The 18,553-nt window shown below is 39.8% G+C and overlaps 1 protein-coding gene across 10 annotated transcripts in view; it reads right to left on the reverse strand.

Moving 5' to 3' along the window:
* The window catches only part of lypd6 (LY6/PLAUR domain containing 6), a 263,634-nt gene that overhangs the window by 60,435 nt on the left and 184,646 nt on the right, over positions 1-18,553 (reverse strand). For 6 of the 10 annotated variants that reach the window (XM_069930511.1, XM_069930507.1, XM_069930508.1 and 3 more), the window contains one exon: positions 4,134-4,315. In XM_069930511.1, the coding sequence (XP_069786612.1) occupies positions 4,134-4,251 (118 nt within the window). In that variant the 5' untranslated portion in view covers positions 4,252-4,315. Of the gene's footprint in view, positions 1-4,133; positions 4,316-6,634; positions 6,704-18,553 lie in introns of those variants that run through there. The other 4 variants (XM_069930514.1, XM_069930505.1, XM_069930504.1 and 1 more) reach the window with 4 other exon arrangements.

Consider the following 18,553-nt stretch of genomic DNA (forward strand, 5'->3'; position numbering starts at 1 on the left):
CTTGTGACCACACAGTCTTGTTGGAGATGCTCCCATTTCCTCCAATATATCAAATCACACAAATAGGATTCATCAACCATTGTCACTTGCCTCTAGTGTGTAGAGGAATGGTAGAATCATGGGGGGGCGGGGGGGAAGAAAAAGATGATGGGAAGAGATTAGGTCAGGAAATATCAATGGGCCACTCTGTTTTTCTGACTATCCAGCACAGACAGAATGGGTAAAATGGCCTCCATGTTGTAGGGGAATAGTGGAAGCCCTAAAGTCTATTTGTGATATAACATGGGAAAGTGAGGGATGAAATGTTTCAGATGTAGGATCCTCCATCAAATCCAGGCTTGTCGGAGATATTGGACTGCAACATCATGTGATAAGGTATCAATTCCTTAGCTCTGATTTTGGGCTCTCATTCTCAGTCACATTGTGGTTAGGAGGAGCTTACTATAAAAAAGATGAGGCAGCATGCCAAGTGCCCAAAGGAGAAAAGAACTGAGGATTTACTATTAGCTCAGTTTCCGTGCATCATCTTTACCACTTCACTTGTTGAAGCTCACCCATGAAGTGCAGCTCAGTACTTGAAAACTTGAACCAATGGAATTATTTAGCTCTTTGTTATTAGTATATTAACAGTAGTTGGCCTTATCAGCAACAATAATGAGTTGCACTACAGAGAAGAGGTGGAAAATCTTGTGATACTGTATGAGAGTAACAACCTGATTCTCAATGTGGAGAGGACAAAATAGATGATCATGGGCTTTAGGAACAACCATCTCCCACTACACATCAACAACTATGTAGTGGAAAACACCAAGTCCCTTGGAATTCACTTGACTTGTAACCTATCGTGGACACACATCTTCTCATTTGTCAGGAAGGCACAACAGTAACTGCACTTCCTGAGAAGACTGAAGTGGGCAAGATCACTAGCCAGCATTATGTCAACCTTCTACAAGAGCTCTATCGAGAGCATCCTGGCCGGCTGCATCACAGTGTGGTACGGTTGATGTAGAGAACTACATCGGAAGTCAATCCACAGAACCATAAGAGTGGCAGAGAGGATCACCAGAGTCTCTTTCCCACCTATCCCCCCCCTCCCCCAACCATCCACCCCCATTCGATGTGACCTAGCAGGTTCATTATCTGAAGAGGGTGCACAAAATCATTGAGGACTCCTTCCTTGCTGCACACAGCAGCTCCCATTGGGAAAGACATACAGGAGGATCAGAGCCAGCACCACCAGGCTGAGGAACAGCTTCTTCCCAGGGACAGTCAGATTGGTGAATGACCAAAGGAACTGCTCACATTAACCATTGGAGACACTCAAATTCATGAAACAATATTTATGTATTTTATATATGAAATTGTTTGTCTGTATGTGTGTTATGTCTTCTTGTGTGTCTGTGAGTTTTGCACTGAGGACCGGAGACACTGTTTTGTTGGGTTGTACTTGGTATAATCAGGTGACAATAAACTTGGCTAATGAGCAGTTGGGGGAAAATTATCTTCATTGGCTGGAGGATCATTAACCAGATAACATATGGTTAATGTTTTTGGCATCAAAACTGAAGAAAGGTGAAAATAATTTTTTTGGAGGTGTGTTTTGTTGGTAGCAGTCAAAATCTATATTACCAGAAAGGATGTAAAATCATTTAAAACCAGCATTTTACAGGAGAATTAAATAATTCCCTTGCGCTTGATGTGAAGAAAATACCTCAATGAAGAAGTGTTGGGATTTACAAGATAGCTGTTTCAAAGAACCAGCACAGGCAGCACGTGCAAAAGGCCTCTCCATTATTTTTCCTGAAATTCCATGGGTTTAAAAAAATCCTTCAACATGCTCCAATGATCCATGGTCAACACATTCACATGGTAATTTGAAATCCAATCACTATCTGTGATTGGTGTACAGTGTGCCTGTGGGAAGTCATTTAAAGGAAATGTGTACACGTGGAGGCTGTGTAATGAGTGTGAACGGTGTCAATCAGTGGTAAATATATGACTGATATGCTTCAATTTTCAAACTTTCAATCACAAATGGTACAGGGCTCAACACTGTAAAGATAATAATTACTCCCGCAATACTGAAAGGGCCTGAACCAAACTCAGGAATGTCCAACAGATACAATTCGAGCAGGAAGACTTTTATATTTTTGGGGTTCTGGAGTTTATGACAACAACCATGGTGACCTTGTGATACATACATTTAATAGCTGGTATTGGTAGCTATACAAAAATGTGAATTTAATTATAGAGCCATAAAGCGTGGAAGCAGGCCTTTTGACCCAACTTGCGCACTCAGACCAAAATGTCACACCTGCCTGGAATTGGCCCACATCTAGGGGTACAGTACTGCCAGAGCTCACTGGAGTGCTGCTCTGGCACCTCATGGGGCATCTTGTGTGTAGAAAAAAAGTAATCTCTCAGGTTCCTATACTTCTATGAATTAACCCCTCATCCTCCTGCACCCCAAGGAGTAAAACCCTCATTTGCTCAACCTCTCCTTTGAGCTCAGCACTCCCAACCCAATCCTGGCAACATCCTTGTAATTCCTCACCTTGACAACATCTGACCTGCAGCATAATGACTAAAACTGAACACAATACTCCAAATGGGACTGCATCAATGTCTTAAACAACTGCAGCATAACCACTCAACTCTACTGACAAAGATATGGCATTCTGTACTTGAGGTCAGAATCAGCAAAGGTTTCCAAAACGGCTTCTAGAACTCTCTATAAAGCTAGAAAATCAGAGAGAAAGTTGATATTTGTGCACGATTCTATGCAGATTGTCAAGACCTAGAACCCCTAACTGTAACAAATAGCTGACCACAATGTGACCACCTTCTACCCTAGCTCAGCTCCAACTCAGATTAACATTGGTGCTCTGGAGGGGTCAGTGTTGGAGATCAAGGTTTCATGATTCCTTTATTGTCATGTAATAATACAGAAAATGTATAGAATTATTACACAGAATTTCCTTTCATGTTCCAATAGGCAAACAGAGTCACCAATAATATATAAAATGTAAAAACACGGAATTCCTGGAGGAACTCAGCCAGTCTCACTGTGTTGATAGGAAGTAAAGATTTATAACCAATGTTTTGATCCTGAGCCCTTCTTTGAGGTATATCTTTACCTCCTATGGACAAGACCTGCTGAGTTCCTCCAGCATTTCTATGTTTTTACTAAAATCACAACTTCTGTAAACTTTGGCGTTTCACACCATTAGTATATATAAATGTTTTGTTGATACCATTGCGGGTGATGTATATAAATGACTTGGATTATAAAGTAGGTGGGTGGGTTAATAAGTTTGCAGATGATACAAAGATGGAAGATGTATAACACGCTTGGTTTCATTGGGTAGGGCACTGAGTATAAATGTAAGCAAATCATATTGCAGTGATATAAAACTTCAGTCGGGGCACATTTGAAATATTGTGTAGAATTTTGGTCTCCCCATTACAGGAAGGATGTGGAGGCTTTGGATAGGGTACACATTAGGTTTACCAGGATGTCGCCTAGTTTAGAGGGAATGAGCTATGGAGAGAGATTGTACAAACTCGCATTGTTTTCTCTGGAGCATAAGAGGCAGAGAGGAGATCTGATAATGAAATCATGAGGAGGCATTGATAGGATGAACAGTCAGACTCTTTTCTTCACAATAAAAGTGTAACATACTGGAGGGTATGCATTTAAGGTGGAGGATGGGAAGTTTTAGGGAGATGTACTTTATCATTCGAAATGCTACTATTTATTATAAATGAAAAAGTTATTTTTAAAAACTTGCATCTGAAAAAAAGTTTATTATTTCATGACCCCCAAAATGGATCACAGAACTACTTCCACCTTACAACCCAGGAATACAAACTCGGTGGTTTGCTTGTACGGAAATATCTCATCCTTTGATAGCAAACTTCTTACATCTGCTCTCAAGCATCATATTCCAAAACAACAAGGAAATAATCAAAAACATGAGAACGTATTTAGTTAAAGTAAACAACGTGCTTGGTCAGATACATTTTGGAGAAATCTCGATTTGTTCACCATTAAAATGCCATGGTGTTATTCATCAACATGCGAATGTGTATGAGCAACAGAAATAAATGTAATGCTGCTTTTTGCTTCTTACTTGAAGGATGGAGGTAGATAATGTCTTTCACTGTGAATTCCCGAGTCTGGGCCTGCTTCAGACAGTCAGCAATGAGGCTCATCAGCAAGACCCAGGCCAATCCAGGCCAGGCTTCCATTGTTCGTCTTTGGCTTGAGCATGCAGATACCCAATGAGAGGCCACCTTCCTTGACAGAAAATACCTATCAAAAAAAATAAAGAAACAAGTTTTCTTTTTCAGAAAATGGAAGCACATCCAGTTAAGAACCATTCACAAATAGAGACACTTCGGACAAGCTTACACTTTCAGTCCGTTCCCCAAGCTCACTGCCTCTCCAGACCCTAGGTGTACAAATTCATATACTAGACATTTATTTATCTTGCAGCAGATGAGGCTTCTCTGCATTAGCCATGGGACAAAGGATTTGATTTTGTTCAAAGCCCCATCAAAACAGCCCAGCTGATTCACATTGGCAATTGACTGACAACTCTACTAGAGACTGCCCTTTGTTTGCAGTAGGTCAAATCAGGCATATGGGGTGCTGGGCAGACGACACATTGTGATGAGTTGTGGGGGGGGGGGGGGTATGGAGAGAGAGAGAGAAAGATAAGAAGACCCGGGCAGCTGCACAGTTTAGCCAGCTAACAACAAAAAAACTTGTCTAAAGAGTCAGCCACCTCTGGAGTTCCTTTCCTTGTAGCATTTCCTTAAGCTATGGTTTTGAATAATTTAACTTGTTACTTTACTTTCTGGTTAAGGTACAAAGATGTCAAATCCATTCAGGCCTTACGAGCACAAACTGTGCCTCAATGGGTTGCAACAGCTTGAGTCTTGGAGCTCCTCATTCACTGCTGCTTCAGGCTGGCCTTTGCTTTGTGGCCACGCTCATAAAATTAACTGACAAATTCATGAGGCAAAGGATACAATTTGCTCATTTGTCTGGGATGATTAACGCAAGGACATGTTTTCTTTACTATCACCAGATGAGGACACAAAAGCCTTTGGCTTCCTGGGGCCTGGAACGTTATTATAAATATTTTTTGTTCCAGCTCACTGCACCTTAGAAAGGGTCAATTTTCCCAAATTATAAACCGCTTTGTGAACACCCCAGGGTCTAAAGCAGGCTCACCAATGATCCTTATAATTTGTTCCATTTCTGCCTGCATTTAGATTACATTACCAGCAGGTCAGAGGGAAAACCAATTTCATCTGCTTCACTTTGGTTTGTTACATTCTAAATTTAAATTTTTCAATTTAGACATACATCCTAATAACAGGCCAGGAGCCCGTGCCGCCCTATTCACACCTAATTAACCTACAAACCTGGTATATTTCAAATAGTGGGAGGAAACTGTAGCCCCCGGGGAAAACCCACATAGACCTGGGGAGAATGTACAAACTCCTTACAGAAAGGGTGGGATTCAAACCCCGGCCCCGATTGCTGCGCAGTAAAGGGGTTGCGCAACCTGCTCTGCCAACCCTGCCACCCCTGTGAAGCATTTACTAACAGGGAGAGAAGGCAGCTCTCCAATAAACATCAGGAAGAAACAACCCAATTTCCTTAAAATGAAGGTAAATGTTTCAAATGACAATATTCTTTTATTCCAAATACAGTTAGTGTTCTCAAACTTCTACTTATTCTGCCTGTCCTGAACAGCTGATGTGGTATTTGATTATTCAGATAGGATGAATTAAAATGATCTTCAAAATTTTTAGAGATGCCAATAATTCCCTTGTGTACATTGTATGCAAAATTAATAATGCAAATACTGTATACCAAATAAAGGTGGTTGTAGAATCTTGCACAAAACAAAATTCCACTCACCTGCATTTATTCTCAAACTTCAACAATAATGAAATAATTTATTTGTCACCATTTTGTTCGTGCACCTGTCTACATTTTGTCCATATCTTAATGAAGGGTTCAAGCCCGAGACATTGGTTATATATTTAAAAAGTACTCTATTTGACCTACTGAGTTCTCCAACATTGTGATTTTACTTCAATCACAGTGTTTACAGACTTTCATATTTTACTCTTATTTGTCAGTCATCTGGTTAAATTGTTACTTAAATGAATGGTAATTATTGAAATTAATTAATAAATCACATACCTATTGAATTGATTTACACCTAAATTCATTTTGTGTGATTGCTTATTTGAGAAGCTCAATAGCTGTTTGGGTTAGCAATATCTTACAAGCAGCAATTATATAAATTATACCATTTGTCAGCCAAGGCATTTTGAATAGGCCAAGTGTTGCCCATTCTACCTGTGAAGGGAATTCACTGCCATCATCCTGCTCACAGTGTACATTCCGCCCCAGGCTAATGTCAGGCTGGCACTGGAGGGACTGAGCACTGTGATTAACAGCCATGAGACAGCACATCCGGATGCCTTGCGGGAGACTTTAATCAGGCCAATGTAAAGAAGTCTGGCGACCTACCACCAACACGTCACCTGCGAGACCAGAGGAGTCAACACACTTAACCACTGCTACACCAGTATGAAAAGCGCATACCGAGCCATACTACGACTCCACTTCGGCAAGTCTGATCACCTGGCTGTACTTCTACTCCCAGCGTACAAGCAGAGTCTGAAAACCACAGCACCAGTGGAAAAGACGGCAAAGGTGTGGTCGAGGGAGAAGGAGCAGCATCTGCAGGACTGCTTTCAGTCTGTGGACTGAAACATATTCAAATACTCATCGAGAGACTTGAACGAATATGCAATTGGTGTCACCGACTTCAACAAGATCTACGTGGATCAGAGTGTACCCAGGCGCAAATACCGGATGTTCCCCAACCAGAAGCCTTGGATGAATCAGAGAATCCACAACCTGCTGAGGGCGAGAACAAAGACGTTTATGGCCAGGGATCAAGATCTTTACAAGAAGTCGAGGTACAACCTGTGAAATGCCATCTCTGAAGCAGAGTGGCAATTCCAGAGAAAACTCGAGGCAGAGACAGATACAGGTCAGCGATGGCAGGGAGTACAGGCCATTACAGTCTACAAAGCGAGGGTGAACACTATAGATGCCTGCAATGCTTCACTACCCAATGAGCTGATCATCTTCTATGCCTCATTTGAGAAGAATCACCAAACAATGCCTACTAGAATCCCTGAAATGACTGAGGACCCTGTGATAACTGCCTCAGAGGGCGACGTCAGAACATTATTCAAAAGGGTGAACCTCACACGTGATGGAGTAGTGGCCAGTAGGAGAATACCAGCCCTCTCCAGAAAAGAAGAAATAAAGTGGAAAAAATGCAAAGCTCAAGAACACAAAACACAACAAATAAAAGATAAAGGCGTGGAGAAAAGAAAATGGAACCCAAGAAGTAAAAATCAAAAACGGGAAAAAAAAGAAGGAAAGTCGCCGGAAGAGAAAGGAGAAGGCCTTACCTGCATGAAGAGGCAGGGACCCGCCGTGGACAGAGGAGCCCACACCCCGAGGTTAGTGGAGACCCCACAAGATCGCAAAAATGGCTCATTGAGCCAAACAGAAGTGCGCAATGCACACACCAATGAAAAGGAATACACCGATGGGAGGGGGGCCCAGCTGTGGAGTGAACCTACACAATCAACCAGCTGAGAGATGCCCGACAGCAGGGCTCTCTGCTGGAAGAGGAGGAAAGCAATGGGAAAGGGAGTGATAAGAAAGAAAAACAGCAACAGGAGAGGAGGCCCAACAGATAACTAGTCCAGAAGAAGAGGACCAACAACAGGAAGCTATGCAAAAAAACACCCAACAAACTGAGGCAAGCAGCTCAACAAGAAAGTCAGAAGAGACAAAGATACAAGGGAGAGAAGTAGAAGACACAATCCCAAGAGCAGACACAGAAGAAGAAGACCAAGTTCTGCACAGAGGAATAGAAGGTAAAATAGATGGACAGTATATAGATTTTTTTTAAAAATTCAAGAACAAATGAAAGCATTAAAAGAATGGTTGACATTAGAATTTAGTGAAATGAAAGGTACAGAAGAAAAAGTGAGTAGAATAGAGCTGGTCATGACAGAAATAGGGAAAAGATTAAAAAATGTGGAAGAATGAGAAATGGCTGTTGAAATGGAAGTGAATGACTTAAGAAGAAAATTGGAAGAAAGTGACAAAAAAGTTAAAGAGTCACAAGAGTTGTTAGCTCAGAAGATGGATATAATGGAAAACTATAGAAGGCGAAACAACATAAGGATAGTGGGCCTAAAGGAAGATGAAGAAGGCACAAATATGAAAGAATTTACAAAAGAAAGGATCCTAAAAGTCCTGGGAATGCCAGAAATACAGGAAGGAATGGAAATAGAAAGGGCTCACAGAACACTAGCCCCGAAACCACAGTCACAACAAAAACCAAGATCCGTTTTAGTAGAATTTATGAGATACATGACAAGAGAAAATATATTGGAGAGGGCAAAGAATAAAATTAGAGAAGACAAAAAAATACAAGGGTCAAAAAATATTTTTTTCCCAGACACAAGTTTTGAACTCCTAAAGAAGAGGAAGGAGTTTAACACAGCCAAATCGATCCTATGGAAAAAAGGCTATAAATTTATGTTGAGATATCCAGTTGTGCTTAAAATAGTTATTCCTGGGGAGCAAAACAGACTGTTCTCGGATCCGGAGAAAGCACGAGAATTTGCAGAACACCTGCAGGGCAGAAAGAGAGATGAAGAGATGTAACAAGAACGAAAAACGACGACAAACTACATATAAAGATGAAAAATAATGTATAAGTAAGAACTAAAGAAGGGAAAGAAAAGGGAAGTAAGGGAGAAGGGGGAAAGAGAAGAAAAGAGGGTGAGCTTTGTTTAAATGTGAAGATAAAAATCTTTTCTGGAGGAGGTTGGGTGGGAGAGAATAAAAATCACTATGAAATCAGTTGATGCTTGCGAGCTGGTTCACAATTCAAAATGAGAGGGGAGTTGTAGTTGCCCGGCAAGGGACAAGGGGCAACTCAGAGAAGTGGGGGGGAACACTTGGGGATTAGGGAATTTTAGATGTGGGAGTTGTTGAAGTATTTTATGTTTTAGAAGTGCTGTCATACATTGAGTTCGAAAAGAGAAACCTGAGAGATGAAAATGGGGAAAAGGGGAAAGATGGTGGTGAGGAAGCGGTAATGAGGTGTAAACAGAGTATGAAATGGCCATGTCGAACTATAAGACTATAAATATTAATGGAATACATAACCAAATCAAAAGGAAGAGGCTATTAAATTTACTGAAAAAAGAAAAAATAGATACAATATTCGTGCAGGAAACACATCTAACTGAAGTGGAACATAATAAATTAAGAAGAGACTGGGTAGGGCACGTAATGGCAGCACCATATAATTCAAAAGCCAGAGGTGTAGCTATATTAATAAATAAAAATGTACCAATCAAAATAGAGGAGGAAATAATAGATCCAGCAGGGAGGTATGTAATGATAAAGTGTCAGATATATTCAGAATTCTGGAATTTGGTCAATATATATGCACCTAATGAAGAGGATCAAAAGTGTATGCAAGATTTTTTTTTAAGATTGTAGATACGCAAGGGAATATATTAACCTTAATTTGGGCTCAAAGCTGGATAAAACTGAGCAAAAGACTAGCAAAAACAACAAAGTAGCCAAATTTATGGTTAAATCAATGCAGGAAATCCAGCTTTTGGATATATGGAGGAGGCAACACCCAAAGGAGAAGGAATACTCATATTATTCAAGTAGACATAAAACGTACTCAAGGATTGACCTGTTCCTGTTGTCAGCCCACATCCAAGGGAGAGTTAGGAAAACGGAATATAAAGCTAGATTGTTATCTGATCACTCACCCCTGTTATTAGCAATAGAACTGGAGGACATCCCACAATGAACAGATAGATGGAGATTAAACTCCAAGCTACATAAAAGACAGGAATTTAGAGAATTTATTGAACGCCAAATTAAAATGAACTTTGAAATAAATACGGAATCAGTGAAAGACAAATTTATATTATGGGATGCAATGAAAGCCTTCATTAGAGGGCAGATAATAAGTTATATAACTAAGATGAAAAAGGACTACAATCAGGAAATAGAACAGTCGGAAAGGGAAATAATAAGAACAGAAAAAGAACTAGCAACAAGGGAAGATACAACAAAAAAATAAATTACGAAACATTACAAACGTATAAAGTAGAGAAGAACATAATGAAAATAAAGCAGAAGTATTACGAGCTAGGAGAAAAAACGCACAAAATACTAGCCTGGCAACTTAAAACAGAGCAAGCTAAAAGAACTGTATTGGCATCAAGGAAAAAGGACAAACAAATTACATATAACCCAACAGAGATCAATGAAAACTTTAAGGAATTCTATGAACAATTATACCGAACTGAGAATAAAGGGAAAGAAGACAAAATAGATGACATTTTAGCTAAAATTGAACTACCGAAATTGCAAGAAGAGGAACAAAACAAATTGATAAAACCATATGAAATAGAGGAAATACACGATATATTAAAAAAGCTACCAAATAATAAAACGCCTGGAGAGGATGGACTCCCAATAGAATTCTATAAAACATTTAAAGAGTTATTATTTCCTCCTTTCCTGGAAGTAATGAACCAGATAGAAGAAACACAAAACTTGCCAGATTCATGTAAATCAGCAATAATTACAGTAATACCAAAGATGGGGAAAGATCCACTAACATCAGCATCGTATAGACCAATAACTCTACTTAACTCAGATTATAAGATAATAGCTAAACTATTAGCAAACAGTTTGGCCGACTGTGTACCAAAAATAGTAAAACTAGATCAAACTGGATTTATTAAGAAAAGATGAACAACGAACAATATCTGTTAGTTCATTAATTTAATCCATGCAGTACAAGGAAACAAGACGCCAACAGTGACGGTTGCCTAAGATGCAGAGAAAGTCTTTGACAGAGTAGAATGGAATTATTTATTCAAAGTATTACAGAGGTTCAACCTACCAGAGAAATATATTAATTGGATTAAAGCATTATATAATGGACCATTGGCAAAGGTAACAGTAAATGGATATGTATCGAACCAATTTAAATTAAGTAGGTCAACTAAGCAACGATGCCCACTATCTCCCTCACTTCTCGCTTTAGCATTCGCATTGGCAGAACTGATAAGAACAGAAAATAAAAGGGATAAAATAAAGGAGAAGGAATATAAAATCAATTTATTTGCAGATGACATCATAGTATACTTAACAGAACCAGAAATATCAATAAAAGAACGACTTAAGAAATTGAAGGAATATGGAGAAAGATCAACGAAAATAAAGGTGAAGCGATGCCAATGAATAATGCGGATTACACAGAGTTTAAAAAAAAATCACCATTTAAATGGCAAACACAAGCAATCTGATACCTAGGTATTAGATTAGATAATAATTTAGGCCACCTATACAAATTATCAGCCATTAATGAAGAAATTACAGGATGACTTAGAACATTGGAAAGAATTGCCACCAACACTGATAGGGAGGGTAAATTGCATTAAAATGAATATCTTCCCAAGGATACAACACCTATTTCAATCGTTACCAATTCCCTTAACAGAGAAATTCTTCAATGAACTAAAGAGAATAATAAGGAAATTCTTATGGAAAGGGGAGAAACCGAGGATAGCGCTAGATAAATTAACAGAATGGTACAAAAAAAGTGGTTTGCAGCTATCCATCTTTAAAAATTATTATAGAGCAGCACAATTAAGGTGTCTATCAGATTTTTATCAAACAAGGGAAAAACCAGATTGCACCAGATTAGAGCTAGATAAAATAGGGGAGAAGGTACCAGAACATATACTATACAGGTGGGATGAAAAGCTGGTGCAACATAGGAATTCACCAGTTGTGCACCATCTGCTCAACATTTGAAAGAAGATTCACATAGAAAGGAAAAAAAATAAATTATCAACTACCAAAATTATTATTGACACAAAATCAACTAATCCCTTTCACAATAGATGACCTTTCCTTTAGAGAATGGGAGAGAAAAGGAATTAAAAGAATAGAAAATTGTTTTTTTGGGAAATAATTTATTATCATTTGAACAAATGAAGTACAAATATGGAATAACTCATGGTACAATGTTTGCATACCACCACCTACTTAAAAGGACAAATTGGGAAACAGACTGAGATTACCAGAAGGAAGCAGCTTTGAATATGTGATTACAGAAACAACGATAATAAAAAGATTTATAACAAACGTGTACATCAAACTGCAAGAGAAAGAAATTGATGAAATAAGCAATGAACCCAATCAAAAGTGGGAAAAAGATTTAAACATAAATATAAAAAATAAAATATGGGAAAAGTTATGCTCTGGAACAATGAAAAATATAATAAATACGAGGTTAGGCATGATACAATATAATTGGTTACACAGGCTATATATCATGCCCCAAAAGTTAAATAAATGGGATCCAACATTATCAGATAGATGTTTTCACTATAAGAAGGAAACGGGAACAACAGTACATGCAATTTGGCCATGTGAGAAAGTGAAAAAGATTTGGGAAGATCTAAAATCAGGTATTAAATGAAAAATCACAAAAAGCAAGATACCAAAAAATCCAGAGATCTTTCTTCTAAGTAATATAAGTAGTAAAGAATTAGGCCTAAAACTGGATGAAGTTCAAAAAAGATTTATTATGATAGCCTTAGCTGGAGCAAAAAAATGTATAATGTCAACTTGGAAATCAGAAGAGAGCCTGAGAGTACAGCAATGGTACATAGAAATGAATAAATGTATTCCATTAGAAAAAATAACATATAATTTTAAAAATAAAGTCACATTATTGGAACAAATTTGGGAACCGTACAGAGAGGGCCTACCGCAGACCTCCACCCCCTAAAATGATAAAATGAGAAGAAGACAATATGACCTGATCCAGTGTGTAAAAGTAGATGACACAATTTTCTTGTTTATTTTCATTGTGTGATGACATTGTTTAATGGTTTTATTGTATATGTTGAACGTTTAATGGGTTTGGAGGGGGGTGGGAAGGAGAGAGGGAAGGGAATGGGAAAAAAGGGGAGAAAATGCCACTGTGTATATTTAAGAGGGAAATGTTTGTGTTTATTTTGATTGATATGGTTCATAGTGTGAAAAATGTTTAAAAATTTTAAAAAGAGGGTGAACCTCACAAGCCGTCAGGCCCTGATGGCGAACGTGGCAGGGTACTGAAAATCTGCACCAAACAACTGGCTGGAGCGTTGACGGACATTTTCAACCTCTCGTTGCTGCAGTTAGAGGTTCCCACCTGCTTCAAAAGGGCATCAGTCATCCCAGTACCCAGGAAGAGTAGTGGGAGCTGCCTCAATGACTACCATCCAGTAGCACTAACTTCTACTGTGATGAAAAATGCTTTGAGAGGCTGGTCATAGCCAAAATTAACACATACTTAAATAAAGATATGGACCCACTGAAATTCGCCTTTCAATTGTTCCACAGCAAATGGAACATCACTGGTTCTCCACTCAGCCCTGGATCACCTTGAAAACAACAATTCATACATACAGCTGCTCTTTGTGGACTACAGTGCTGCCTTCAATACCATTATTCCCTCAGTGGTGGTCAAAAAGCCACAAACTCTAGGCCTACGTGCCTCACTCTGCAACTGGATCCCTGATTTTCTCATCAGAAGACTACAGTCAGTACGAATTAGAAACAATGTCTCCTCTTCACTGATCATCAACAGAGACACACTCCAAGGATACGTGCTGAACTCACTGCACCGTACAGGAGGGAGATAGATCAGCTCGTTGAATGGTGTAACGACAACTACCTTTCGCTCAACATCAGCAAAACCAAGGAGATGATTGTGGTCTTCAGGAGGAAGTCAGGGTTACATGACCCAGTCCTCATCGAGGGCTCAGTAGTGTAGAGGGTCAAGAACTTAAAATTCCTAGGTATCAACATCTCCAAGGATCTGTCCTGGAGCCTCCACTTTGACGTAATCACAAAGAAGGCTCGCCAGTGGCTATACTTTGTGAGGTGTCTGAGGCGGTTCGGTACGTCACCAAAGGCTGTCGTAAACTACAGATGCACCATGGAGAGCATTCTGGCTGGTTGTATCACTGCCTTGTATGGAAACACCATCTCTCAGGACAAGAATAAACTCCAGAGGGCTGTTAACTCAGCCTGCGACATCACTGGCACCAGACTTCACTCCATCGAGATGAGGCGGTGTCTGTAAAAGGCAGCCTCTATCCTCAAAGCCCATGTCCTTTTCATTCTGCTAGCATCAGGTAAAAGGTACACAAGCCTAAAGACAAGCCCTCAATGGTACAAGGAATGCTCCTTCCCCGCTGCCATCAGATTCCCGAATGACCAATAAACCAAAGACACTGCCTTACTATTCATGCATAATTATTGTAATTATTATTTTATTTTTACATTAATATCAAAAGATGGTTATAATATGCTCGTTTGTACTATGACACCGCGCAAATCACTGAATTTCATGATTTGTTCATGACAATAAATCCTGATTCTGTTTAAGCATTTATATCCTTTGACTAATGAATGGAATTGTTATCATTTGAACAAAAACAAGATGAAATTTGGATTTAACATATCTTTTAAGAGAGAGCATCTTCAAAACATGAGGCCCAGTCCTAGAAATGGACTGAAGTGTCAATCTAGAGTACTTGCACGGGGTTTGGGAGGGGTGGGACTTGACCAATAACCTCCTGACTCTGAGGCAAGAGAACTTCCAACAGAGTTAAAGTACTTTTTATACAATTTGACATCCTTTTACAATTATGTTTTCCATCTGATAGTTTGGGTATTAACTTGATTGACTGACAAACACCCTGGGGTTAAAAATGTATCATGTTGTACAGCAGTTGATTTCACAGGTCCTGTCTGATGATCCCATAAAGCTTAAACTGCCTGCAGAATAAGGCTGGCAACAGCTTTTTTTTTACATCAAGGATCCACGGGGGCCCACGACACGTGCTCAGCCAGATCCTGACAGCAGCAGGTTGGCACAGGCCACTTGAGCAAGAGAATGGCTCCTTTTCCCCAAGAGAAGGAGAAGCCTGCGAGAGGACCCTTACAGGGTAAGAGACCATAGCAGTGGAGTTTGGCAGCTGAGGTCACATATCAGGCCATGGGATGTTGACAGCCCGCTCCTGGGAACCAATTATCAGGAGCAGGATTCGTGAAGGTGCTGATGGTGAGCAGGGGTCTTGAAGCACCTCAGACACTGACTGCTTCCTGACCACATAGGTTCAGAACCAGGAGTGAGAGTGTCTTGGATGCCTCAAGCTCAGTTTCATTGCTGGACAGGACAGGAAGCCAGGGGTGGCAGCATCAAAGGAGGAGGTGGGATCCACAGGCATTCACCATCTCTGTAGTGGCTCTACTTAATGGTAATGGTAGAGTAATGCCTTTTTGTGTGGCTTAACGGGGCAAACAAAGGAAAACTAATTTTGTAAATGTTAACAATAAAAAAACCTTAGAACATTTTAAAGAAAGATACCTTTTTCATGACACTTTGTGAATCCATCAATAGGAACATTTTGTGGCAATATCTTCAAATGTCTGCATGTTATTTAAAGTGATTTGCTCGCATATATAATTATCACATTTCACTTTGAAATTATCCCCAGACTATAGTGGCGTACATCCAAATTTTGTGTTTCCCTGCATTGCTTTTGTAATGCTCTTTTTGGCTAAGTCATGGTGATAGGATCTTTGGGTGTTGCATCTAAAATATACAGAAACTGATCAGTTGAAAGCGATATTCCAAAATATGTGAACTGTACTAAGGCTATTTCTTGCACAATTTCCCTTCAGCAGAGAAACTCCACGATTGGTTCATGGACACAAAGTAGGATCACAAGATATAGGAGCTAAAATAGGTCCATTGGCCTGGCCCATCAAGTGTGCCATTTTAATCATGAGCTAATGCATCCTCTCACACAGGCCCATTCCCAGGCTTTATTCCCATAACCCTTGATGCTCTGACTAATCAAATATTAATAAAGATTCTTAAGAGGCAGGGACAGGAAGACACTTTGGGAGAGTCGCCCCAGCGCAAGTGGCATTGGCCAGCTCTTCTTCTTGGATAACACCATTTTATTCAAACACAACCTAATTCAAACAGCTGATATGGGCAGGGCATAATGCTCCACTAGCTGAATGTTTGCTCTCATCTTCACCAAGGAAAGGGTCACGTGCTCTTTGGAGAACATTTACTTTTACAATTTTAAACTTTTATTTAAAATTTTATCTCAAAAAAATGCTGGTTTCTTGGTGTTGCCAGTTGCATGAATTTTGTAAACTGTGGATTTTATGTTATGTGCAAGGACAGAATAACACTTGCTTGGATACAAGTTTGATTTTACTCAATACTATTATTTTGGACACATTTTCTTCAATGACTCATGGGGTCAGTTATGAGTATGTTTAATCTCTCAAATGTGACTAGCTGATCCAGTGTCAAAATTCGTAATTTGAAATGAAAATGTTCCCAGAACAAAAGTATAGCACTTTTGAAATGACAGAAAGACATTAATTCAGTGAACTGAAGAAGTTGATGGTGAACAAATTTAACTTCCATTTATCACGTTTTCCAGTTCACTAGTATTTCTACATAAAGAATCCCTTGGGATTTTGCATTACCCAATTCCACTCCAAATTTGTAGGTTCTGTGGAGGGTACTGGGGCTAATGTGAGAACAGTATCTATCAAGACAGGTGAGTAGTTGAGAACAGCGTGCTACTTTTCCCATTTAATTTAGGCTCCTTTGTACTCCCAATACACAGCTCTTCAGTTCTCTGCATCATCCGAAATGCTCATCCACTTTGGGTGGTCATGAAATTCCTGACAATCAGAAGAAACATTACAGTTCTAGGAGCTTCATGCATATCCTTGAATCTTTTTCTCTGCCCACTTGGTAATGCTGATTCTCCGACAACCCATCTTCAGTTGGGGTAATTTACCACAACCAAGTTTATCGACCAGCACGTCTTCAGGACATGGGAGAAAACTTGCCCAGGGTCACGCAGAACACACTAATTCTACACACACAGCAGGTAAGGGTGGCTGAAGCTATGAATTATGAGTGGTGCCTGCTGTACCACAGTGTCACCCACGTCGGTTTGACGTGGATTATATTGTGTTGAAGCAGTTTCAATAATTTATTTTGGGAAATCAGAAATATTTGAGGTAAAAAAAAAATCAGGGAGAAAGACAACAAGCTTCAATGACTTTAATCCAGTGCCTCTGACATCCATCATCCAGGATTTTATATAAGAAAATCTGCAGATGTTGGGATAGTGCTAGAGAAACTCTGCAGGGTATGCAGCATTCATTTTTCATGAAGGGCTCAGGTCCCTTTCTGATGGCCTCTGGATCCTGCGTAATCTGTCGAGTTCCTCCAGAACTTTTGTGCATTGCATCTATCGTCATCAAATGCTTCAAAAGCTTGGTCAGAGCCTCCATTAATTCTGGCCTCAATCCACCACAATTCACTGTCGATTGCAACAGGATTGATTTGCTACTTGGCATGCAATACAAAGCTTTTTAGTACAGAATCAGAATTTATCATCATTTACAAGCCATGAGGTTCGGTGTTTTGTGGGAGCAAACATAGTGCAAACATATCATAATCAACCTTACAACATCACTATAAATGGAAAAATATAGAAAAGTAGTAGTGGATGAAAAGTAAGGCCAGGTCTTTTGTTCATTGATTAGTAAGGAATCTGAAGAAGCTGTCCTTGTGCCAGTAAGTGCTCATCTTTACGCTCCTATACCTTTTACCCGATGGGAGCAGAGTGAATAGGGCATGGCTGGGTGGTGGTGGTGGTGGGGGTGGGGTTCCTTGAAGATAGAGACTGCATTTTTTGCCTCATGTAGATGTCCACAATAGAGTGAAGTCTGGTGCCTGTGATGTCACATGGTGAGATAACAACCTTCTGGAGTTTATTCTTGTCTCCATACCAGACAGTGATACAACCAGTCAGACTACTCTCCACTGCACACCTGCAGAAGTTTTTGAGAGTTTTTGGTAACGTACTGAATCTTCTCAGCCACCTCACAAAATATAGGTGCTGGTGAGGAGATCAATGTGGAGGAACCAGATCCTCAGAGATCTTGACACTCAAGAATTTGAAATTCTTGACCCTCTTCACCACTGAACCCTTGAAGAGGATTGAGTTGTGTTCCCATGACTTTCTTCTGAAATCCACAATCATCTCCTTGGTCTTGCTAAAGTTGAGTTCAAGGTTGTTGTTACACCATTCAACGAGCTGATCTATCTCCCTCCTGTACGCTTCCTCATTGCAGTTTGTGATTCTGCCAACAACTGTGGTGTCATTGGCAAACTTGTGGATAGCATTGGAATTGTGCCTGGCCACACAGTCATGGGTGTATAATGAGTCGAGCATTGGGCTAAGCCCACATCCTTGGGGTGCGCCTGTGATG

The sequence above is a fragment of the Narcine bancroftii genome, chromosome 4 (assembly GCF_036971445.1).
Source record: "Narcine bancroftii isolate sNarBan1 chromosome 4, sNarBan1.hap1, whole genome shotgun sequence".
In the NCBI taxonomy this organism is placed as follows: domain Eukaryota; kingdom Metazoa; phylum Chordata; class Chondrichthyes; order Torpediniformes; family Narcinidae; genus Narcine; species Narcine bancroftii.